This window comes from Petaurus breviceps, unplaced genomic scaffold, assembly GCF_028583685.1.
Source record: "Petaurus breviceps papuanus isolate PSGF00001 unplaced genomic scaffold, PetGlider_PUasm1.0 164, whole genome shotgun sequence".
Classification (NCBI taxonomy): domain Eukaryota; kingdom Metazoa; phylum Chordata; class Mammalia; order Diprotodontia; family Petauridae; genus Petaurus; species Petaurus breviceps.
The window spans coordinates 15,136,105-15,157,695 of NW_027185735.1; the positions used below are offsets into that span (position 1 = coordinate 15,136,105).

General features: G+C 36.9%; 1 protein-coding gene across 5 annotated transcripts in view; it reads left to right on the forward strand.

Moving 5' to 3' along the window:
- FNTB (farnesyltransferase, CAAX box, subunit beta) overlaps positions 1–21,317 on the forward strand; it is a 103,215-nt gene extending 81,898 nt beyond the window's left edge. For 3 of the 5 annotated variants that reach the window (XM_069082380.1, XM_069082384.1, XM_069082383.1), the window contains 6 exons: positions 2,992–3,078; positions 3,951–4,080; positions 6,797–6,929; positions 17,369–17,480; positions 18,525–18,639; positions 19,700–21,317. In XM_069082380.1, the coding sequence (XP_068938481.1) occupies positions 2,992–3,078; positions 3,951–4,080; positions 6,797–6,929; positions 17,369–17,480; positions 18,525–18,639; positions 19,700–19,825 (703 nt within the window). In that variant the 3' untranslated portion in view covers positions 19,826–21,317. Of the gene's footprint in view, positions 1–2,991; positions 3,079–3,950; positions 4,081–6,796; positions 6,930–17,368; positions 17,481–18,524; positions 18,640–19,054; positions 19,625–19,699 lie in introns of those variants that run through there. The other 2 variants (XM_069082381.1, XM_069082382.1) reach the window with 2 other exon arrangements.
- Positions 21,318–21,591: the final 274 nt, after the last annotated feature.

Below are 21,591 nucleotides of genomic sequence, written 5' to 3' on the forward strand. Positions count from 1 at the left end.
CAACTATTTCATTTACCTAAGAACCTAAGAGCTACCCTTAACATTTAGTTACACCTTTCTCTTGCCTTCTGATTTACTTATAACAAGAATGTAGAAGTCAGTTTCTGCAGTAACATGCTTATTGGTCACTGGACAAAGATCTCACATTTAGAGTACAAACAGAATGTTAATGTTTAGGGGCTCAGTGGATAGAACACTGGCTCTGGAGTCAAGGGGACCTGAGTTTAAATTCAGCCTCAGACACTGATTAGCTGTATGATCCTGGGCAAATCACCTAACCCCGATTGCCCTTCTTCACCCCCCCCCCCCAAAACAAACCCCAGTGTTTACAACTGATCCAAAAACTGTGGCATTCTTTCCACCTTCTTTCCTCTTTTCTGCTACAGCTACCATCACTTAGGGTGATTTATATCTTTCTTTGTTTCGTGGGTTACTTTGGCCAACCATATTTAATCTGTTTACCTAGTGGGTTGACTACCTTTCCATACTTTTCAAGGCTAGTGCTCTGAAAATAGAAATTCTGTCATTGATAACCATTGTCAAAACCTTTCTAGCACCTACCAGAATTTGGCTATGCCAGCGGGAAGCAAAGGTCACCTTTATATTACAGTATTGCATAGGAGTGAGACTTTTCTGTAGGATTTCTTAATATAGAGAAATTTTTCTTAAAGCTAAAAAGCTATATCTAAGTGATTTTTTCTTTTTATTCATGAGAATAATGATCCTGCTGAATTTGTCCTTTTGTTTATCAGAAGGAAACAGGCAGATTAATGTACAGAAAATGGAAGTTAAAGGGGAGAGGGAAATACTTAGAAATTAGTTAACTTTGAAAGAATATGAATGGGATAAACTAGAACCTGGCTAGAGTCTTGAGAACTCTGAACCATGCTTAGGTGCCATTGACATTTGTTTCAAGGCTATGCATATTATATTGGCAACCTATGACCTGAATAGTAATATAAAAAGTTTATATTTGTATGACATTTAGCAGTTCGTAAAGCACTTTCCTTATATATTATCACACTTATTTGGTTTTGTCTGGGTTTTAAATAAACCAGGTTGTAACTATTTTTAATAATAATATGACCTGTGGCCCTTCAGTTTGCTTCTGATATGTCTTGAGGCTACATTTCTCTTTGCTATGATTTTGATGATCATGAACAGGACAGGCGTCATAATGTATATGTATATGCATGTGTATGAAATATATACTTAAACTGTCTGCAAAGCTTACTTCCAGAGTACCTTATGAAATCTGGCTTCTGCATATCCCTATGAAACATAATGGATGGGAGATCCTTCTGTTTACTTTCCTATTTCTCTCTTTAGGCTTCCATAGAAATAAGGATTGTGAATGTGATCAGAGGAAACAATTTGTATTTTCTCCAAAACGAAGTTTAGGGGATAAATGATTGAAAAGGCTATACTGGAAAAGTAGGATTGACTATAGAAGTAACTATGACACTGGAGTAAATGGAATAAAATATGGTCATGGGAGGAATTAGACCAGACTGAAGTGTTGAGAATTATCCCTCGTCGGCTACAGTTTCTTTTCAAGAGACTTTTGCCTCTTTTTAAACTTGAAAGTCTATAGTCATCTGGCTTCTGGCCCAATGTGTCATGGCCAGTACAGTCAATCTTTTCACTAGTTTCTCTGGGTCTGTGGTAGTTTGTTTCTCTCTTTGAAGACCTTAGTTTTTAGAGGATGATGTAAATTCTCTTAGAACTGTGGTATTCTATTGGTCCTTTTAGGAATTCGAAAGACAAAATTTTAGCTTGGAAAGTTCCTAAGATACCATTTCATTTTTTTCCCCTTTCCCTAATACTGCTCTATTACACTGATGGATTTCATGCTTTGCTTCTTTGTGTGTGTAATACTAATAAAAATTATTCAGTAGTTGAGCATATAGTATGTAATAGAAAGCAAAATTCAAAGTTCTGATAATAGCTGCTGTTATCTTGGAGGAGGTAAGTGCATATTTCTGTATTGTCTCATGTTCTTGCCTTTTAAGAAGAAAATTGAGAGTCTATAGTGGCTTAATGTTTTTGTTTTGATATATATGAGGTTTTCTTTACCTTCTAAGTACTTTACAGTCTTCAGTAAAGTAGAAGGCAAATAAACATGTAACTTAAAAAAATAGACTTTCCTAAAGGGGTTATTTTATCATAGACTATGATTACATTAAAGAGCCAATGAAGTTTCAGTTTCTAATGAGACAGGGACATAACTAAGCTAGCTTATTTTTAGTACCCCTTGCATCACTTGTTTTAACTTCTTTGAAATAAGTGTAAACAGATTGGTTGACCAGTGATCAAGAAGTGTTCATTTGAATGTCTCAGATTCACCCTAATGTCACTTTCACAAGAGGCTCCTTAGAGCCCTCTCTCTAGCTTCTTAGCCAGATATATATGCATTATAAGAAAGACTTTCTTAAAGAAAATGATTAGTATGTAGTTCTCATATTGAAATATCTTGAACAACACAAACAAAATAGTGAGAATTTTTTAATTGGTACAATTAAGTTTGGTGAAAAATATCTCTGGCATTAGTGTTATTTGTTGTCTATATTATAAAGTAGAACTATTACCAAAAATGGTTCCCCCAGTAGAATGTAAACTCCTTGAGGGCAATAATTTTCATCTTTGATAACTAGCACCTACAACTGTGCCTTGAATATAGTTGGCCCTTACTAAATATCTGTTGAATTGAAAGATTGGTGACCCTTATACCAGGTCATTATAAATCACAGAAAGAAAGGGTTAATTCACTTCTGAGTGACATGGATTCAGTACTGGCATTATTTCTTTGAATGTAAACCTGCCATGTGAAGGTTGGAATAGAATGCCAGATTTTTCTGTTGGAGAGCCAAATGAAGTGACTGAATGTTAGGCAGATAATTTCCACCTACTGGGAAGAGAACCTGAAACTGAGTGAACATTACATGGATTGGTATCTAGAACTGAACCCTTTGGCTCATTCTGTCTCTCCAGAAGTGCTTACTGTGCTGCCTCAGTTGCCTCCCTAACTAATATCATCACACCTAAACTCTTTGAGGGTACTGCAGAATGGATAGCAAGGTAAGAAAAACAATGACTCACTGTGTGATTTAGCATAACTGGTTAATCTTGAGGTACAACTAGTAGCTAAAGATTATAACTGTATTACTTGGTGTGGTGTGTGATGTGCATTTTGAAGGAATCAAGGATATTCTAAGAGATGGAAGTGAAGACGAGTGGATTCTAAGTGTTGGGGATAGTGCCGCAGCATGGAGTCAAGAGCTAGAGCCACGTGGAGCTGTCCAAAGAAGTTCTAGTTTGGAACAGCTCCCTTATTAGCTTTGGTGAAATGCTTTTAAGCTCAGCTGTACTTCCCTGGGTTATTTGGGGGGAAAAAGGTCTCATGTAACTTATTAATGAATGAATGAAAACTATTAAGCACTATACCAAGCTTTGTGCTAAATGCTGGAGATATAAATACAAGATTGAAACAGTCTCTGCTCTCACAGATCTTATATGGGGAAGACAGCACGTAGTAAGGAAGTGGTGCTCAGGTCAGGGTGTTAGAGCCTGGAAAGTCACAAAGATTGAGCATAATAATAGGGCAGTCAATTGACATGGTTTTTTTTTTTTTTGAGGCAATTGTAGTTTTGATTTCCTTATAGTTTTTACTTCTAGAGGTAGAAAGGGGGTGGTGGTGGAAGAAATACAAGTACAGTGGAATGGTGGAAAATGGCCAGGGTAAAGAGAAGACTCTCTGGTTCCTGGGATTATAGAGCCAGGTGATATTGTTGATATTATTAATTTCTAAATTGTGAGTATTGAATTTAATCTGCATGTTCTCATTATTTGTTAGAAGAAAGGATATTTAATTTGTGAGCATGCACATAGTATTGGCATTAGTTAAGTTTACCTGACTTCTCCTTTATTTCTTTTATTCCTTCCCTTTTTAGGTGTCAGAACTGGGAAGGTGGAATTGGTGGTGTGCCAGGGATGGAGGCCCATGGTGGCTATACTTTTTGTGGACTGGCAGCACTGGTCATCCTCAAGAAGGAGAAATCCTTAAATCTGAAGTGTTTGTTAGTAAGTACCTTTGTGTGCAATGCAGACTTCTGGTTTGAGTGCCTTGGTATCAATCCATGTTAGTTCAAAGACTTCCAGAATAATGACTGACTGACTGTGATGAAAGCTAATAAGACGCTTGTCTTAAACTTACAAACTGCTCACCTCTAGGAATAAATTTTCATAGCAAGGGCTAATTCTTCAGGTGGAACAAATGAAAGAAGTATTAGCCTATTGACTGGCTATTGGGGATGAGGGTAGAGGTAGAAGCAACCTTTGCCTTTAATCTCAGGTCTCTTTTTTCCTGTTTTTGCACGACATTATAACATCTTATAGCACTGAACAGAATAAATGCTTGTGTGAATTCCAAGGAGAATATTTGGCTTGACTATTCAAGATCCTCCTTGGATCTGTTAAGACATCTTTCAGTTAGCCGGTGTATAATTCCTTCATGCTTACAAGGCTGCAGCCCTAGTCTTTTTTTTTTCAATTAGAAGTTGGATTGTGAAATGTGTTAGTAATAGTTGCCAAAGAAAGATTTTTCTTTGGAACATTTTAGAGGCCAAGACTATTATCATGCCATGTGTATATTTAGTACCCTGCATTTCAGTGAATGTTCTGAGAAAAATAAAGGTGCCAGGTAACTGCATTCAGAATATGGCTTCTTCATTTCCCTAAGATATACTCATTGGATTCAGGACCTCTGGCCATATTCAACATGATATACTCCAGTTTGTAAATTTATCAGAACATGGTGTATGTAATCTGCTAAGGCTAGATGCAAAAACATATACATATCCCCTAGCCATAAAAGGGGCAGAGTTCCCTATATTTATTTTATGGGGAGTAGGCATACCTTGTACTAACCATGAGTGTAGGATATGCTGTCCCTGATGCTCAGCTCCTCATCCTCCACTCTCTTTAAATTTCAAGGTGTAACCCTGGACCTATCAATGAGCTTCCAAAGTACTTTTTCTAATTAACAAGCTCTGCAGCAGAAGCATTTCATTCATCCTCAGAAAGGCTCCCCCAAAGTAACATACCCAAAGAAACGGCCTTCTGCAGTGGTCTGAGAGTCACCAGACTCTTCCAACTCTAGTCCAGTGACAAGGGGTGCAAATATGAAATCTCAGTCTTTCAGGTAGGGATCAGGAGCATTATAGTGGATGTCAGACATTATAGTGATATATTTAGAGAAAATCTCTGGGGCAATCAAGACCCAAACTATGAGAAAGTTTTTTATGGATTGAAATAGAATAAGATCTAAAATAAATTAGATTGGGCCTAAAAGCAGTTTTAAAAAGCCCATGGAACATGTGAGAATTTGAATTAAAATAAATTATGCACCACTCCTCCAGTATTGGTATTTACTTCCTTTAGAATTATAATTTAGTTCACTACTATTCAATGCAACATGACATTGCAATTGGTTTTATCCTATGTAAAAGTTTTAAATTCTGTCACAGGAACATGGGTGTGGGTTGATTCAAGTCTGAGACTAGAGGAGTTCTTAAGTAGTTATATAGTCTTTCTCTTACCTCTACCTAAATAGAGGGCTAGACATTAAATGGCTTATTTTCACCCCTTTCCATAATTATAGATCTCCAGTGAATTCTCTTAGTAGTTTGGTGTAGTGTCTGACTAATTCCAAGGCCAAAATAAAGGAAGCCTCTTACGGGGAGAATATCTTGCAGCCTAATCTTCATGGCCCTTTAACTGCTCTGGGAGTGAATATAGTAAGCTATCAGCTAAGCTATATTATTGGGAGAAAAAAAGATAACATGACATTTGCTCACCTGCCTGGTCAGGCTCATTCTAAAAGCTAAGACTATCCATATATTTAGCTTAACAGACAAATATACTTAGAAAAATTAGGTCTTAGGACCTCGGAATGGTGTGTGTCACATGTCAGTTTTTGATTGAGTTATATATTAAGAGTTCCAGAACAAAAGATCTCTTAGTCTCAGCTTAATGAGCTTCATTTTGGAGATTAGTGGAGAGACTAGACTGAACAGAGCTATTAATTCATTCATTTTGTCTTCATTTCTTCTGCTGGCTTGCTAAGAGAGCTTGGGTAATTTGTTTTCTGTTCAAGCTTCAGTTTCCCAGGGTTCACATGGGAGTGGGGAGTGTTTGTTCACTGAAAGAGAAACTTGAGATTATCTGAGATGGTGAGAAAAATGGGATATTTTAAAATAAAATTATCAGGCTAGTGAAAAATGATAAATTACAAGCCATCATTTCCTTAAATTTTCATGTTAGCTTAGCCTGGACAGTCTTCAGAGGGGGTAGCCACAATCTTAGCAGAGAAAGAAACTCTTGGCTCTTGATGCCATTGATAGAGAAGAAAAGACTCATAGATTTTTTGGGAAGTTTAAATGCTTCATTCTCATTTTCATTACATTGAAGGATGAGATGATGGAAAAATCTCTAACATCAAGCTTCTTAAGAAACTTCTTTCCTTGGGGCGGCTAGGTGGTTCAGTGAGTAAAAGCACCGGCCCTGGAGTCGGGAGGACCCGAGTTCAGTTCCAGCCTCAGACACTTCACTCACACACACACACACACACACACACACACACACACACACAAACTAGCCATGTGACCTTGGACAAGTCACTTAACCCCAACTGCCCTCCAAAAGGCAAAAAAAAGACTTCTTTCCAAGAAAAAGTAATTCCCCTGGATTTTGTCTTTGCTATATGTGACCAACTCTCCTTTTTGTTTCTTGTTCTAAGCAATGGGTGACAAGCCGGCAGATGAGGTTTGAAGGTGGATTTCAGGGACGATGCAACAAGTTGGTAGATGGCTGTTACTCTTTCTGGCAGGCAGGATTACTGCCACTGCTCCACCGAGCACTACATGCTCAAGGTAAGTACAATGTGCAAGTGAGTGGCAAAGCTGCCAGTGCTATATGAATTAATGAGGTTTATAATTGGTTGAGAGATCCATATTGCTCTTTTTAGGTGCTTTGAAATGAGATATGCCTACTTAGATATTGTGAATGAACATAAGTAAATCATGCCTTGAGGAATAGTAATAAAGGGCTCTTTTTGGAGGGCAATTGGGGTTAAGTGACTTGCCCAAGGTCACACGACTAGTTTTTGTGTTAAGTGTCTGAGGCCGGATTTGAACTCAGGTCCTCCTGACTCCAGGGCCGGTGCTCTATTCACTGTACCACCTAGCCGCCCCGTAATAATGGATATTATTGGATAAAGTTCTCAAATGTCATTTGAACCTCACAACAAAGGTAAAGTTACTCTCCTATGCTCGCACAGGTTAGTAAATATCACAAGTGCATCTATTTTAGTCTGGGTTTTCCTGATTCCATTTGCAACATTCTAGCTAATATGCTTTGTTGTTCTCTATTGCAAGAAAGGTACATGAAATGGTTCTTGTAGTTTGAGGAACCTAAACTGTGCTTTGGTCATTTCTTCTCTGAGTAGACTGGTACAGGTTATCCACCTTTCAAATCCTTCAAGGATGTTATTGCTTCTTTGTATATGGATTTGGTCCTCTTTCCTCTTGTATAAATTTCCTTACTGAGTATCATAACAATTTAGTTTCAAGCAGCACTTCCCTACCTAAGTTGTGCTTAATAGTTATGTAGACTGAGAAAGCCTATGTAAGTAATCAGATAAGTAAGAGAAAAGGGTAAGAAAGGGAATTATTCAGTCCCTGAGAAGGTTTTTAAGTAGCAGAGAACACAAACGTGATGAGAGCAGACTTAGCACATCTTTTCCTGCTGACCAAGACTGGCAGTGAACAGACTTCTGATTAACATGGTGATATATTAGGACCTAGGGGAGTGCAGGTCTCTTTTATAAATGTTCCAGGAAATTTATAAAAATTTACTAGAAGGAACAGTAATAAAGAAAACTAAAGGAAAATAGCTTCAAGCTCCCCCTTCCTGTTGTGGACATCACAAAAAAAGATCTCCAGAAGCCTGAAGACATTTTGAGTGGAGACAAGCCAGGAGAGGCGTAAGCCCTAGTGCCTAGGTAGCTACAGCAGGAAAGTAAGCTACAGCAACACTCAGGCAGCATGTTACTAAAGAAAGGCAAGTGGGATCCATGGAAGGAGAGATGGGGTCATTACAGCATCTGGGAAACAATGCACCTGGGTCTTTCAGGAGACCTGTTATTAGTGTAATTGATAGTAACCAGTTGGGAAACATTAGCCAATTCCTGCTTCTGAACTGTGCAAGGAAAAGAAAACAGAGGAAGAGGCTGAGGAGCCACCAGAAACTGAACTGTAAGCCAGGGGTTTGTGTAGAGGTTAGAGCTTAGTCTGACAGCAGAATCAGTGCCACCCAGTTTACAGAAAGGACAGGGCCAAGCCAAGGTCTTGACTGCCTCATGCAAGAGGAGGGAGCAGAGTCTTACTTCAGTACAAAACCCCAGTCCAAAAACTAATTAAATAGAAGTAAATGCCAAACATGGTAAAGAAGTACTATGGATTGGGAGAAGGTAAATCCAGAAGAAGAGAATCTGAAAAATTAATAGCTTGACCACAAGTACCATGAGAGTACCTATAAGAAATTAAGAAAGTGGTTAAAAAATGAAATAAGAACTCTAGAGGAGAAAATTGCAAGGAAAATAAATAGCTTAACATAGGTGGAAAAACTCATAGAAGTAGTGGACTCCCTGAAAAACAGAGAGGAGTAGTCATAACTCAATAACTCTATGAGACAATAGGAAATATTAAAACAAAATCACCCCAATTGCCTTGCTTTCCTCCTCCAAAAAAAAAATTGGAAAATATAGAAGAAAATGTTTCAGATGTCAAAATTAGCCAATCTGGAAAATAAAACGAGGGGGGAAAAGTTAATAATCATCAGAGTTCCTTGAAAACCACTACCAAACAATAGACCTAGACACTGTCTTATGAGAAATCATAAAATAAACTTCTTCAGGTCTGTTAAAGTCAAATGACAAAGTAAAAGTAGAAAGACTGTTACCACCTGAAAGAAAGTGCAAATTTAAAAGGCTCATAAATGTCAAAGCTGAAATCCTGAGTTTTTTGATAAAAGATAAAAAAACTGCTGTAAGGAAAGAATTCTAGTACCATGGAACTACAGTCAGTATCACACAAAACTTAAGAGCCACTACTTCAAAGGAAAGAAACTATCAGAATACTATATTCCAAATGGTAAAGTGTCAAGACTTACGTTTAACCAAGAATAACTTAATCTGCAAAGCGGAGTATTTTTAGCCTACGGGATAAAAATAATTAACTTTTAACAGTTATAAACTTTCAAGCATTTCAAACCAGAGCTCGGTAGAATCTATGAAATGTAAACACAAGAGACAAAAGAAATCTGGAAAGGTGAATGCATTTGAGCAATAGGAAGAGGATAAAAGATCACAAAGTGCTTACATTCAAAAAGAGAGTGAAGAGGCAAAGCTGCTTTCAAAATGCCACTGGTTTCTGTGGTGACAAAAGGAGTAAAGAAAGATAAGCACAGGGTCTGGGGATGGCTTGGTTCCATATTGGTTATAAGAGAGGAAAGAAAACATGGAGGGAGAGGGATACCCTAGAAATGAAATGGGGAAGAGAAACTTGCTCTTTCTCATAAGGCAGCTGGGTAGCACTGTAGATGGAGAGCTGGACTCGGAGACAGAAAGACCTGAATACAAATCCTGCCTCAGATGCTTTCTAGCTCTGTGACAGTGGACAAGTTACTTAACCTCTCTGAGCTTCAGCTTCCTCTTCCACAAAATGAGGATAACTCATGAAGAGTCTCTTAGAAAAACTAGTGGGAGTGGAGTTTTTCCAGTATCTTATTTTAACATGATATGAAGTGTTTTCAGTAGCTCTATTATTTTATATTATTTTAGTCAGAATAATTGGAGAATGGTTCCTATCCTTGATTAGGACCTAGGTAAGGCTTTTGCACATTCTCAAATTCTGTTGTATCCAGTCAAAGTTTTACATAACACAGAGATAGAGTCCTTAGTAACCTCCATATCTAGCCTACAGGGATCTGTATTTCTGGTTTTAACAGTTCTTTGACCGTGTATTAGTCTGAGCTGGGTACTGTGCTTACTTCTCAACTTGTTTACTCATATGGAAGTGAGAAAATGAGACATTTTTTCTCTGGAAAATGAGGCATATGAAAAGACATGAATTTGGGTCTTTTGATGTTCATGTTAGTTAGAATTGTTTGTATTGAGAGTACCACAGAATTGTTGATCTTTTGACATACTTGTCAAGAGGTCCTCTATACAACAAACACATTGTAGATAAGTAAATATAGTCACTCTGCCAGAAAAATCTGGAGGGAGCTGCAGCAAATCAGTTCTATTAGTCTTCTTTGTCTGGGAGGAAGGGTGAGAAGAGCCACTTATTGATGTTCTTGTTATTCACATTTTAGATGATTTTTCATATGTTCTTTGCTTATAGAAGAGGTTATCCATGATTCATTGCTGCACCTAAGTTTTTTCAGTGACTTAAAGGGAAAGCTTTCACTTCTTCAGAAATCTTGGACTTTGAAGATAATGAGGCCATGATTTTATGTGTGTGTGTGTGTATTTGTGTCTAATACTGACCATCTCTAGGGTGAGAGGGAAGTGTAAAAAAGAAATTTATGTGATAAATTTATTATATATATTTAAAAGAAATAGGAAGTTGTACATAATAGATTTTCAATTTCATGTGCAATCATCTTTTTTTATTCTACTATATTGTGGAAATTCTTGTTTTATTTCATAAATTAAAATTTTTTTAAATGACACCAGTGGTAAGAAAAGGAGCGTTGTGTGTGTGTGTGTGTGTGTGTGTGTGTGTGTGTATCTCAAGCCTTCTGGAGAGGTCATCAAGGTAAGAGAATCTACATGATCTTACTGAGTTGTAACTCTATAAATCTTGCTATAACTATATATTATATATAACTATATATATCTATCTATATATCTTGCTATAAGTGTTACTTTCTCTAAACAGAGAAAAAATTACTATTGAAAAATTCCATTCAAAATAAAGTACATAAAATACCAGGAGTTAACTTATTGAGACAAACTCAGGACTTATATAAATACACCTATAAAACTATAGAAAAATAAAATAAGACATAATTGGATATTCGTTTTTCATAGTTAGGTTGTACCAATATAACAGAAATGACTATGCTTTAGTGTTATACTCCTCTAAATACCATGAGGTTACTATAAGTATTAGAAAAATAATTACAGAATTCCAGTTGGAGGAACACAAAATCTAGATTTTTGAAAGAAATAGGTTTTTTAAAAAGCTGAAGTGAATAGTTATTACCAGATCTTGAACTATATATAAAGTAGTAATTCGTTTTTTTTTTAGTTTTCAAAAAGAACTTTCTAAAGCAGTAATTCTTAAAATTGTTTAATATTAGTTCAAAAATATATAAAATTTGATCAATGGAATAGATCAGCTAAGCAGGACCCTAATATTAAGTATTTCATTATACACAAGAACAAACTTACTTGGGGAAGGACTTCTCATTCTACAAGAACTTTTGGGAAAACTGGAAGGCAATTCATCAGAAATTTGGTTCAGACCAGCATCTTACAACATAAAATGCAATAAATTTTATATGAATACTTGATTTAAACATAAAAGGATAACATCTTAATAAACATAGAGAACAAGAGGGTAGTATCTTTCAGATCTGTGATCAGGGGAGAAGTCCTGATCTGACAAGCGATAGAAAAGATCATAAAAGATAAAACAGATAATTTCAGCTGCATAAAATTTAAAAGCTTTTGCATGAAGAAGCTCTCAGTTGGGAAAAAGTCTTTTTTTATCAAATATTAAAATATTGAGGCAATATGGTTTGGAGCAAAATACTGTTTCTAGAGTCAGAGAGCCTGGATCTAAAATCTGTTTCTAAGGTTTACTACATGTGTGACCTTGGGCAAGTCACTGATGTTCCCAGGATCTCAGTTTCTTCATCTCTAAAATGAGGGGTTTGGACTTTTGAGGTCCTTTCCAGCTCTTGATTTATGATTCAGTTTTGTATTGTAGTATAATTTCTGATAGTTAAGCTACATAGGGAATTGACATCAATGTGTAAGCCATTATAAATGACCCAGTGATATGAACAACTAATTTTCAAAAGAATTTTCAGTTTATTCTAGAGTCAAGACATCACTTCCATGATGTCATTGGTCCTCTTCAAAATGAAAGCCCAACAATTGCCCTTTATTTCTAAATCATGTATCCATTTTGGCTTTATCTTGGTATGTGGTGTGAGATGTTGGTTTATGCCTAGTTTCTGCTAAACTGCTTTGCAGTTTTGCCTGCAGTTTTTGTTGAATATTGAGTTCTTGCCCCCCAAACATGCATCTTTGAGTTTATTAAACACTGTATTATTATAGTCGTTTACTTCTGTATGTTGTGTATAATCTATTCCACTGGCCCACAATGCTTTTTTAAATCTGTTACCTAGTTGTTTTGATGATTACCACTTTGTGTATGAAATCTAATACTGCTAGGCTCCCTTCCTTCACTTTTTTTTCATAGATTCCCATGATAATATTCTTGACCTTTTGTTCTTCCAGATGAATTTTAGTATTATTTTTTCTAGATCTATAAAATAATTCTTTGGTTGGCTGATTGATATGGTACTGAATAGATGACAATTTAGGTAGAATTGTCATTTTTATTATATATTATATTATTATAATAATTATTATGTATTGGCTGCCTACCCATCAGTAACTAATGTTTCTCCAGTTGTTCAGATCTGCCTTTATTTGTGTGAAAAGTGTTTCGTAATTGTGTTCATATAGTTCCTGGGTATATCTTGGCAGGTAGACTCCCAAATATTTTATACTGTCTGCAATTATTTTAAGTGGAATTTCTTTTTCTATCTCTTCTTTCTGTTTTGCTAATATATGGATATATTATGCTATTACATAGATATATAATAATATGCTAATATATGTGGGTTTGTTTTATATCCTGCAACTTTGTTGTTAATTGTTTCAGCTAGTTTTTTAGTTGATTCTCTAGGGTCCTCTAAATCCATATCATCACATCATCAGCAATGAGTGATAGTTTTGTTTCCTTATTGTTTATTCCTTCAGTTTTTTTTTCTCATTGCTGTAGCTAGTATTTCTAGTACAGTATTGAATAATAGTGGTAATTATGGGCATCCTTGCTTCACTTCTGATTGGGAAGACTTCTAGCTTATCCCTATTGCAGATAATGCTTGCTTATGGTTTTAGATAGATACTACTTATCATTTTAAGGAAAGCTATATTTATTCCTATGCTTTCGCTGTTTTTGTTTTTACATAGGAATGGGTGTTGTATTTTGTCAAAAGCTTTTCCTGCATCCATTGAGATAATCATACAATTGGTTTTGTTATTGATATGGCAAATTATTCTGTAGTTTTCCCATTGTTGAACCAGTTCTGTCTTCCTAGTATAAATCTTCCCTGGTCATAATGTATGATCATTGTGATATATTGCTGTAGTCTCCTTGCTAATATTTTATTTAAAATATTTTGCATCAAAATTCATTTGGGAGATTGGCCTATAGTTTTCTTTCTCTGTTTTTGCTCTCCTTGGTTTAGGTATCAAAATCATATTTGTGTCACAAAAGGAATTTGGTAGAACTTCTTTTCCTATTTTACCTATTTAATATTAGAATTAATTGTTCTTTAAGTGTTTGATAGAATTCACATCTAAATCCATTTAGTTCCTCTTTTGTAATTTTGTGATAAAGTAAAACAGTTAAGTAGAACTGTGAAACAGCTTGTCTGTGATACATTTGGAATCCATAGTTATCTGACCTTTGGATTCAGTCTTGATCATTGAATGTATTCTGACTTTAATTATTCATTCTGTATTATTTTTATTTGCGTTATTAGTGTTATTGTATATTTTTCCTTAGTTCGCTTTGCATCGGTTCATAGCAGTCTTGACACATTTCTTTATATTCCTAATATCCATTTCTCATAGTGCAACAATAATTCATTACATTTATATATCAAAATGTGTTCATTAATTCCCCATTCTATGGGATTAATGAACAATTTAGTTACTTTTCTCAAATGATCCCAAATTGTTTTACTCATTAGAGTGCTTGACTTTTCATAGCCTATGTAGCATTGACTTATTTTAATTCTTAAAATATCTTCCAGTTTTAGTAAAATTTTTAAAATGAGCACTTCTCATTATTTATGACTTAGAATACTTTTTAAAATGTGGTTAATGGCAATTTATATTTCTTCTTTTGGAAATTATATGTTGAGAGAATAATATAGACAATGACAATATAAATGAAAAGATCACTAAAAGGAAAGTATACCCTGAATAAATGGAAAATAATTGAAAGACCTGAACAACATTAGTAATGAAACACCTCTTCCCTCTCATGGCAGAGGTGTATGGGATTATTGGGACATAATAAACATTTACTTAGTGCTTATTATATGCCAGTCACTGTGCCAATACTGGAACTATAAAGAAAAGCAAAAACAGCCCTTGCCCCCAAAGAACTGGCATTTTAAAAGAGGAAAGAACATGTACATAAGCAGGTAAATATAATATATAGTCAGAGTAGCTGCAAAGTAACCATAGAGTGGTAGGTCGAGATGGTGGGGGAATTAGGAAAGGACCTGTGTACAAAGTGTAGGTTGATCTGAATCTTAAAGGAAACCAGGAACTGTTTAAAAAAAAAAAAAGGATGACATTCCAGGCATGGAGCACAGGCAGGGTAAAAACATAGAAATGGGAGATGGAGCCTCATGTATTAGGGAAAGCAAGCAGGCCACTGTGGAGGTGAAGAATGTGTAAGAAGACTGGAAGGTAGAAACAGACTAGGTTGTAGGCAGCTTTAAATTCTGGACAGATTATTTGATCCTAGAAGGAATAGGGAACCACTGGAGTTTGAATGAAACATAGGAAACATAAGAGTTTCCTGGAACATTATCTTTACTCCGTATTTGTTCATTACTTATAGTAATCCTATTAAAATGATTGCTTGCAAGGGCCAGGACAATAATGAATATTGTACACATTATGTATTATCGTAATAGTCACCATATGGGATATTTTTCTTAATTCCTTTTTCCTTGTTAAAAAATTTTCTATTTGGACAGAGTATGGGAAGTAGTTTTAATATAAAGACAAAGACATCAAATATAATGTATTTTAAAAATAAAAAAAAAACTGTATCCATATCATTTGTTTACTTTTCTATTAGGGAATGCCTCTTGGTCTTACACATTTATGTCATTTTCCTGTATATCTTGAAAATCAAACTTTTATCAGATACACTTGATGCAAATAATTTTTATAGTCTACAACTTTTCTTTTTCTAACAATAGTCATTTGATTCATGTAAAGGCTTTTAAATTTTGCAAAGCTGAAATGATTTTATATGTTATGATTTCCTCTATTCTTTGTTGGTTAAGAAATCTCCCAAGTCTTTCATTGGAAAAGTTATTTCCTATTTTCCTCTAATTTTTTTTATGATACGATCTTTCATATTTAGCTTGTGTATCCATTTTTACCTTAATATGACAGGATATAAAATGCTGGTCCAGACCTATTTCTGCAGTTTTTCAAGCACTTCTTGTCAAATAAAGATTTTTACCCAGCAATAATTTTTGTTCTTACATTTAGGAAATACTGGAGTTCATTTACTTCTAGGTCTTGTTTGTTTATTGTATTCTACTAAGTTACTTTTCTGATTTTTAAGCAGTACCAAGTCATTTTGATAACTGCTGCTTTGGTAGTTAAATTTAAGCTCTGGTAATTGTAAGCACCATTCATTTTTGTTTCATTACTGGAGATTTTTCACCTCTTGTTCCTCCAGATGAACTTTGTTATTATTTTCTCTGGTTCTGTAAGATGCAATAAATTAGGTAGCATCATCATGTTTGTTATATTGGCACAGGTTAGTCATATTGTTTAGTTAGTCATAGCTCTCCAACCATTTGAATTTTCTTCTCATAGCTGATATGGAGTCCAGTACTGAAAGCTGTAGGACATAGTTTTTCTATTTAAGTCATTTTGCACTTGTCACAGAATCTATGGTAAAAATGTACAAAATTACACAAAATTTACAAAAATACACAATTGTACATTGTGGTTGTGCTAATCTTTGGCTATTTTTTTCCAGTGCTGTTCACAAAGCCTTCTTTCCTACCTACAGCTTCAGTTATTAGAATTAAAAATGCATAAAAGCTTTAGGAAGACTTAGTCCCACTGCTGGTCGTCAAGGAAGCTTTGACTTGCTCTCTTTTTGTTATGGGCCTGTTTACTCCTCCTTAGGAAGCTTGCCACCCCCTAATGAGTTCCTGGTGCTGGACTTACTCTGAAATCAGATTTACACCGACTCTAGCTTAGAACTTCTGAGTTCAAACAATCCATACTCTTCAGTAGCAAGCTATGCCCCACCATGCCTAATAGATGGCACAATTATCAAAATTCATATCATTATGAGAGCTATAAAAACTTAGGTAGCCTGTCATTGTCCCCATTATTGTCAGGGAAATAGCTGGAAATGTTCCATAGGGCAATTTTCCAAGCTAAGAGAAAGATAGAGGAAAAACCCTGGAAAGATAATGAAACTCTTCAGGTTTCCTTTAAGACCCTAGTAGGTATGATGGGAAGATAGTAGAGTAGCAGGAAGAAGTAGTGAGCTGCCCCTACTCTTCCCTCCCCCCCCAAAAAAAAAAATCTGAAACAATTTTTTAAAAAATGCAACAGACTGAATCCTGATAAGGAAATACACAATAATAAATAATTTTTAAAAAGTTAATAGTTTTCTATCCCAAGTAGCATGGAGAGACAGAGTTTTGCAGACACTGGAGTATTCCAATACAGGCAAGACTGTGCATCAGAGCAAGAGTTCCCAGATCCAGCATAAAGGGGCCTAAATTTGTGTAAGGTGCAGGAAAAGGTGCCAACTGCCTACTCTGTTGCTCAGTGTACTCAGTTCTGGGTCATAGATCTAGAGTAGACCGAGGAGGGGACCTGTACCTGAAAAGATGACATAGCAGGATAAGGAGTGGTTGTGAGTCCTACACCATGTGCCAGGCATAGAGCAAGTCCAGAAGCAATTAGCCATGTGGTTCATATCCCTGTATGAAGCAGGATCTCAGAGGTCCTAGCTTCTAGTCAAATTTGAAGCCCAAAAATGACTAATCAGGCCAAGAATCTCAGACTAAAGGGAAACCTACAGTTCCATCACTCTGAACAAGAAGAGCTAGAAAGCTATTAGCTCCTCAGTACCCACTATTTGAGGTTAGTTCAAGTAATAGTAATTACTGGAGTCATTTTGCCTGATTTAATGTAGGCTTTCTTTCCCCTTTCTAGGTGATCCTGCCCTTAGTATGAGCCGCTGGATGTTTCACCAGCAGGCCTTGCAGGAATACATTCTCCTATGCTGCCAGTGCCCTGCAGGGGGCCTTCTGGATAAGCCTGGCAAGTAAGTTCTGTTTTGAGAGAAGAAAGATGGAAAATATGAAGTCATCCATATACAGTTAGATGATTTCCAGTGATGGGTAGATGTCAAGCACTTTAGATGCTGTTATGGGATGGGGCCTAGTTCCCTCTGGTTCTCCCTCAAGCTCATATTGCTAGTGCTTTAAAGGGAGAGAACCCCAGTTCCGGCCCTTCGCTTCTCTAAGTGCCCCTGAACCACATACCACTCTTGGTTTCTAGTCTTTTCCCCAAACACACACACACACACACACACACACACACACACATCCCCGAAACATATATACCCCATCACATCAATAGTTTCCAGGAAGCTGAAGCAGTAGGAGGCAAACAGACTTGATAGGGGCTTTTCTTTTCTTTCCTTAAAAGAAACAGCTGACTTAAAAGAACAATAGGATTGAAAAATCCATGATTGTACCTGACAGAGATTGTAATCACAGCAGCTAATTACAGAGTTGATTAAATGATGGAAGACAAATATAAGACGCCTTTATATGCTATAATTAAAAAAAAAAACAAACAACTTGGAAACCAAACGAGCTACTACTTTCCTGCCTCCTACCTCAGCCAGCTTGCTACTCTTAATTAGGCACCCAAGGGAAACTCCATCTCTAGACTAGTGGCACTTGGCAGGTTGTCAGAAAGGACTTGCCTGTTTCTAGAGGTGTTTTTTTTTTTTTAATTTGAGAAGAACTTGATTATTGTAGTGTTGAGTTTACTCCTTTTGAAGAGTTTTGGAATAAATATCACATTGCCTCACCAAATGGAGATGGAATCCATATCTGCTGAGCAGAGTGCTTAAAAATGAAAGAATTTATGTAAAACTGTTTGGGAAAATTGCATTTTCTATAACTACATGGATTCCTTTGCATTTGTTGTCATATTCAATACATTTGATTTGTCTATACTCTTGAACTTGGAGTCTTTAGGCAGCTGTTTGATCCAAAGAAAGATACTAAATATAACCTTCGTTGTTGGGCTTTTTCTGTACTAAGAAGTTCTCCTCAACAGTGTTTTTTCCTTCTAGGTCAAGGGATTTCTACCACACCTGTTATTGCCTGAGTGGCTTATCCATAGCACAGCACTTTGGCAGTGGAGAGATTCTATGTGATGTGGTCTTGGGAGTGCCAGAAAATCGCTTGGTAAGATGTGAGGGAGGCCTCTTACATCACAGCTTTAAATCTACTGTGTCCTTTGAGTCACCATTGCACTTGGCCTAGGGTCTACCCTAGAGCTTGCCCTGAAAACTTAATGCAGTATTGCTCAGAATAGAGTAACTGCTTTTAATTTCTAGACCTGACTGTTGGATTTGCTTTACTCTGAAAGGAGCCCACAAAACCTAAGTCCCTTCCCTCTTCCCTTATTTATGTGAGGTGATTTATTTAGATGGTGATTCAATGCAGCCCCCAGCTAGCTATCTCCATGTTTTGAATATCTAAAAAAGCCACAGTCTGAGAAAGGCCAGTTCTAGCATACACACCATGGCCCTTGGTATCTGCTGATTTATTTTCTAGTTGTGGGCGCCTCCCTACTACTATTTCTTTTTTTTTTTTTTAGAATCAGAAAGTCAGATCAGTCTGCAAATATCCAGAAGATTTGAAACAATCAAGTTAATTAATGGCAGTTATCACCTGTCAGTCTCTACATTGTACCCTCAAAGAACCTTAGTAGACTCAAGGTTCCCCCAGTGGTAAAATTCAGATAAATAAAATTTATTTTATTAGTTTTTACAGATTTGCATGAAATCTGTGTAAGTTGCATATTTCTATAAAGATTTCCTTCCTTTAAGTGGTTTTCAAATTTAGAATTCAATTACTCATTTTAATGTTGCCATTATATTTTTTTTAACTGATGCCTTTTTCCTTACCTATTATTAACTTGAATTGCTTATACTGGCTAGAGCAAAGGTAAATGCATTGAGTTGGGAACATAAGCTTATAGCAACATAAATTTAGAGCTGGTAGGGACAACAGAAGCCATCTGATCCAATCCCCTCATTTTACAGATGAAGAAGCTGGGGTCCAGAGTGGCACTTCAAGGGCTAAGACTTGGGTAGGCTTCCTGAGAGATAGTGGTACCAAGGATGACACCCTGCTCCAGAAGCTTGTATCTCAGAGGGAGAGAATAGAAGTACTAACATGGACTACAGCTCCTACCAAAAAAATGCATTAACAGTATGTTTGTATGTTCTTCGCTTTGCAGCAGCCCACTCACCCTGTGTACAACATTGCACCAGACAAGGTGGTCCAGGCTGTCATGTATTTCCTGCAGAAGCCCATCCCGTGTATTGAGGAGGAAGCAGCAGCAACTTGTGCTGCCACTGACTGAAAGACTCCGTGTCTCCTCAGGTCTGCTCTCGATATCCACAGTGTACACAGTGCTGCACAAAGCCTTAGCTACCATGGAGCTGTATTTCTTCCCCTTTCTTAAAATACATAGGGGTGTGTGTGTGTGTGTGTGTGCGTGCGCACACACACACACACACACACACACACACACACATTCTCCCAGGTTTGGAGAACACTGTGTTTTGTCATTGTTCTTTTTATACCTAGGAGGCCAGCCAGACCAAAAACCAGTTGGCCCATATGAAATCACTAATCAGCTTTGGCATAGTTATGGTGTGCTTGGGGAGCACTGCATGCTGAGAAGGAAGTGGTCACCTTCCTATTAGCTTTCCAAGCCTGGACAATTGTATTTAAACTAATAATGTATGTGAGTATTTTAGCATCAATTGCTGCTGTTTCTGCTTGCACTCCACTGTAAATTTGCCAGGAGAGATGCCCTTCCAGGAGTAGCAAATAAGCCCATCTGAAGCCATGGGATCACTAATGGTCCTTTTAAGGACCATTGATACCTAAAGGACATTGATACCTAAGCCCCAGTGTATTTCTTTAATTGCTCCCACCTGCTGCCCTAAATCTCAAGGGAAGGTAGATGTGGTGAGAAGTTCTATGTAGTTTTCCCTGTGGCTAGTTGAAACTGAATCTTTCTTTCCTAGAATTGGAGACTGGAGGATTGTAGTTCCTCCCAGAAGCCGCAGTTGCACTAAAAGGACTTTATTCATCCTTGGGTGCTATATACTAGACCTGGGAGACCAGTGAAGTGTGAGAAATGAGCCTCCAGCTTAAATCTGCACAGTGAGAGGAAGCAAATCCCCATGTCTCACTCCTCACCCTGTTCCTCCCCCTCCCCCCATCATGTACCTTTAAAACAGCTTTGCATCCGTGAGGGAGTACTTGCATCAGGGTGAGGTAGCTGGAGCCTATGACCATTCAGTGTGCATAATCACCCTTTGACCCCCATTCCTTCAAACTCCATCCTTCTCAAGAAGATCCAAGGACATTCTTCCCCCCCACCCCCATCTTTTAACACTACTAAGGCTTTCACTTTAAACTCTGGCCCAGGATTCTCAAATGTCCTGCCTATTGTTGGGTCATGGAAATGAGGTTAAGCTTCAGGATGGAGCAGCTCTTACATAGGCAGTTAAATGAGTAAAACTTGTCATGGAGAGAGTTCATGCTGAGGGGAGGGTTATGGCCAAGCAGAGCCTCTGATGCCTGTCCATACTGAGAATCTCCACTTAGTCACCTCATTCAAGACTCTCCTGACTTGAAACTCATTTGCTGCTTCAAGTTAAAGTGGAACTCATCATTACTGACCTGGACTTTGCCCAAGCAGCGATGGACCATGGTGGGGTGGCTCAGAAATGCAGAATCAGGAATTTCTGGCCATTTTCCACTTCTCATATCCTATTGCTTTTGCTTATTGGGCTATGTATTACCTCCTTTAGATAATAAAATAGTAACATTTTCTATTACGATGGTGTTTTTTTGGCCTCTGCAGTAAAAAAAAAAAAACAAACTTCAGAAATAAGTAATATTGCAGGTTACTGGATCTTGTTTTATTGATCAGCAAACATTATCTGTTATATACAAGGTAAAAAAGAGAGCTGTCCTTGGAGCCAAAAAGGCCTGAGTTCAAATCATGCAGCATATTGACTTTGTAGCCCTGGGCAAGTCACTTAAGATCACAGAGCTCTAGGCAACTCTTAAGAAAGTAAGCTATAGATAAGTTGGTGGAAGGAGTTTATA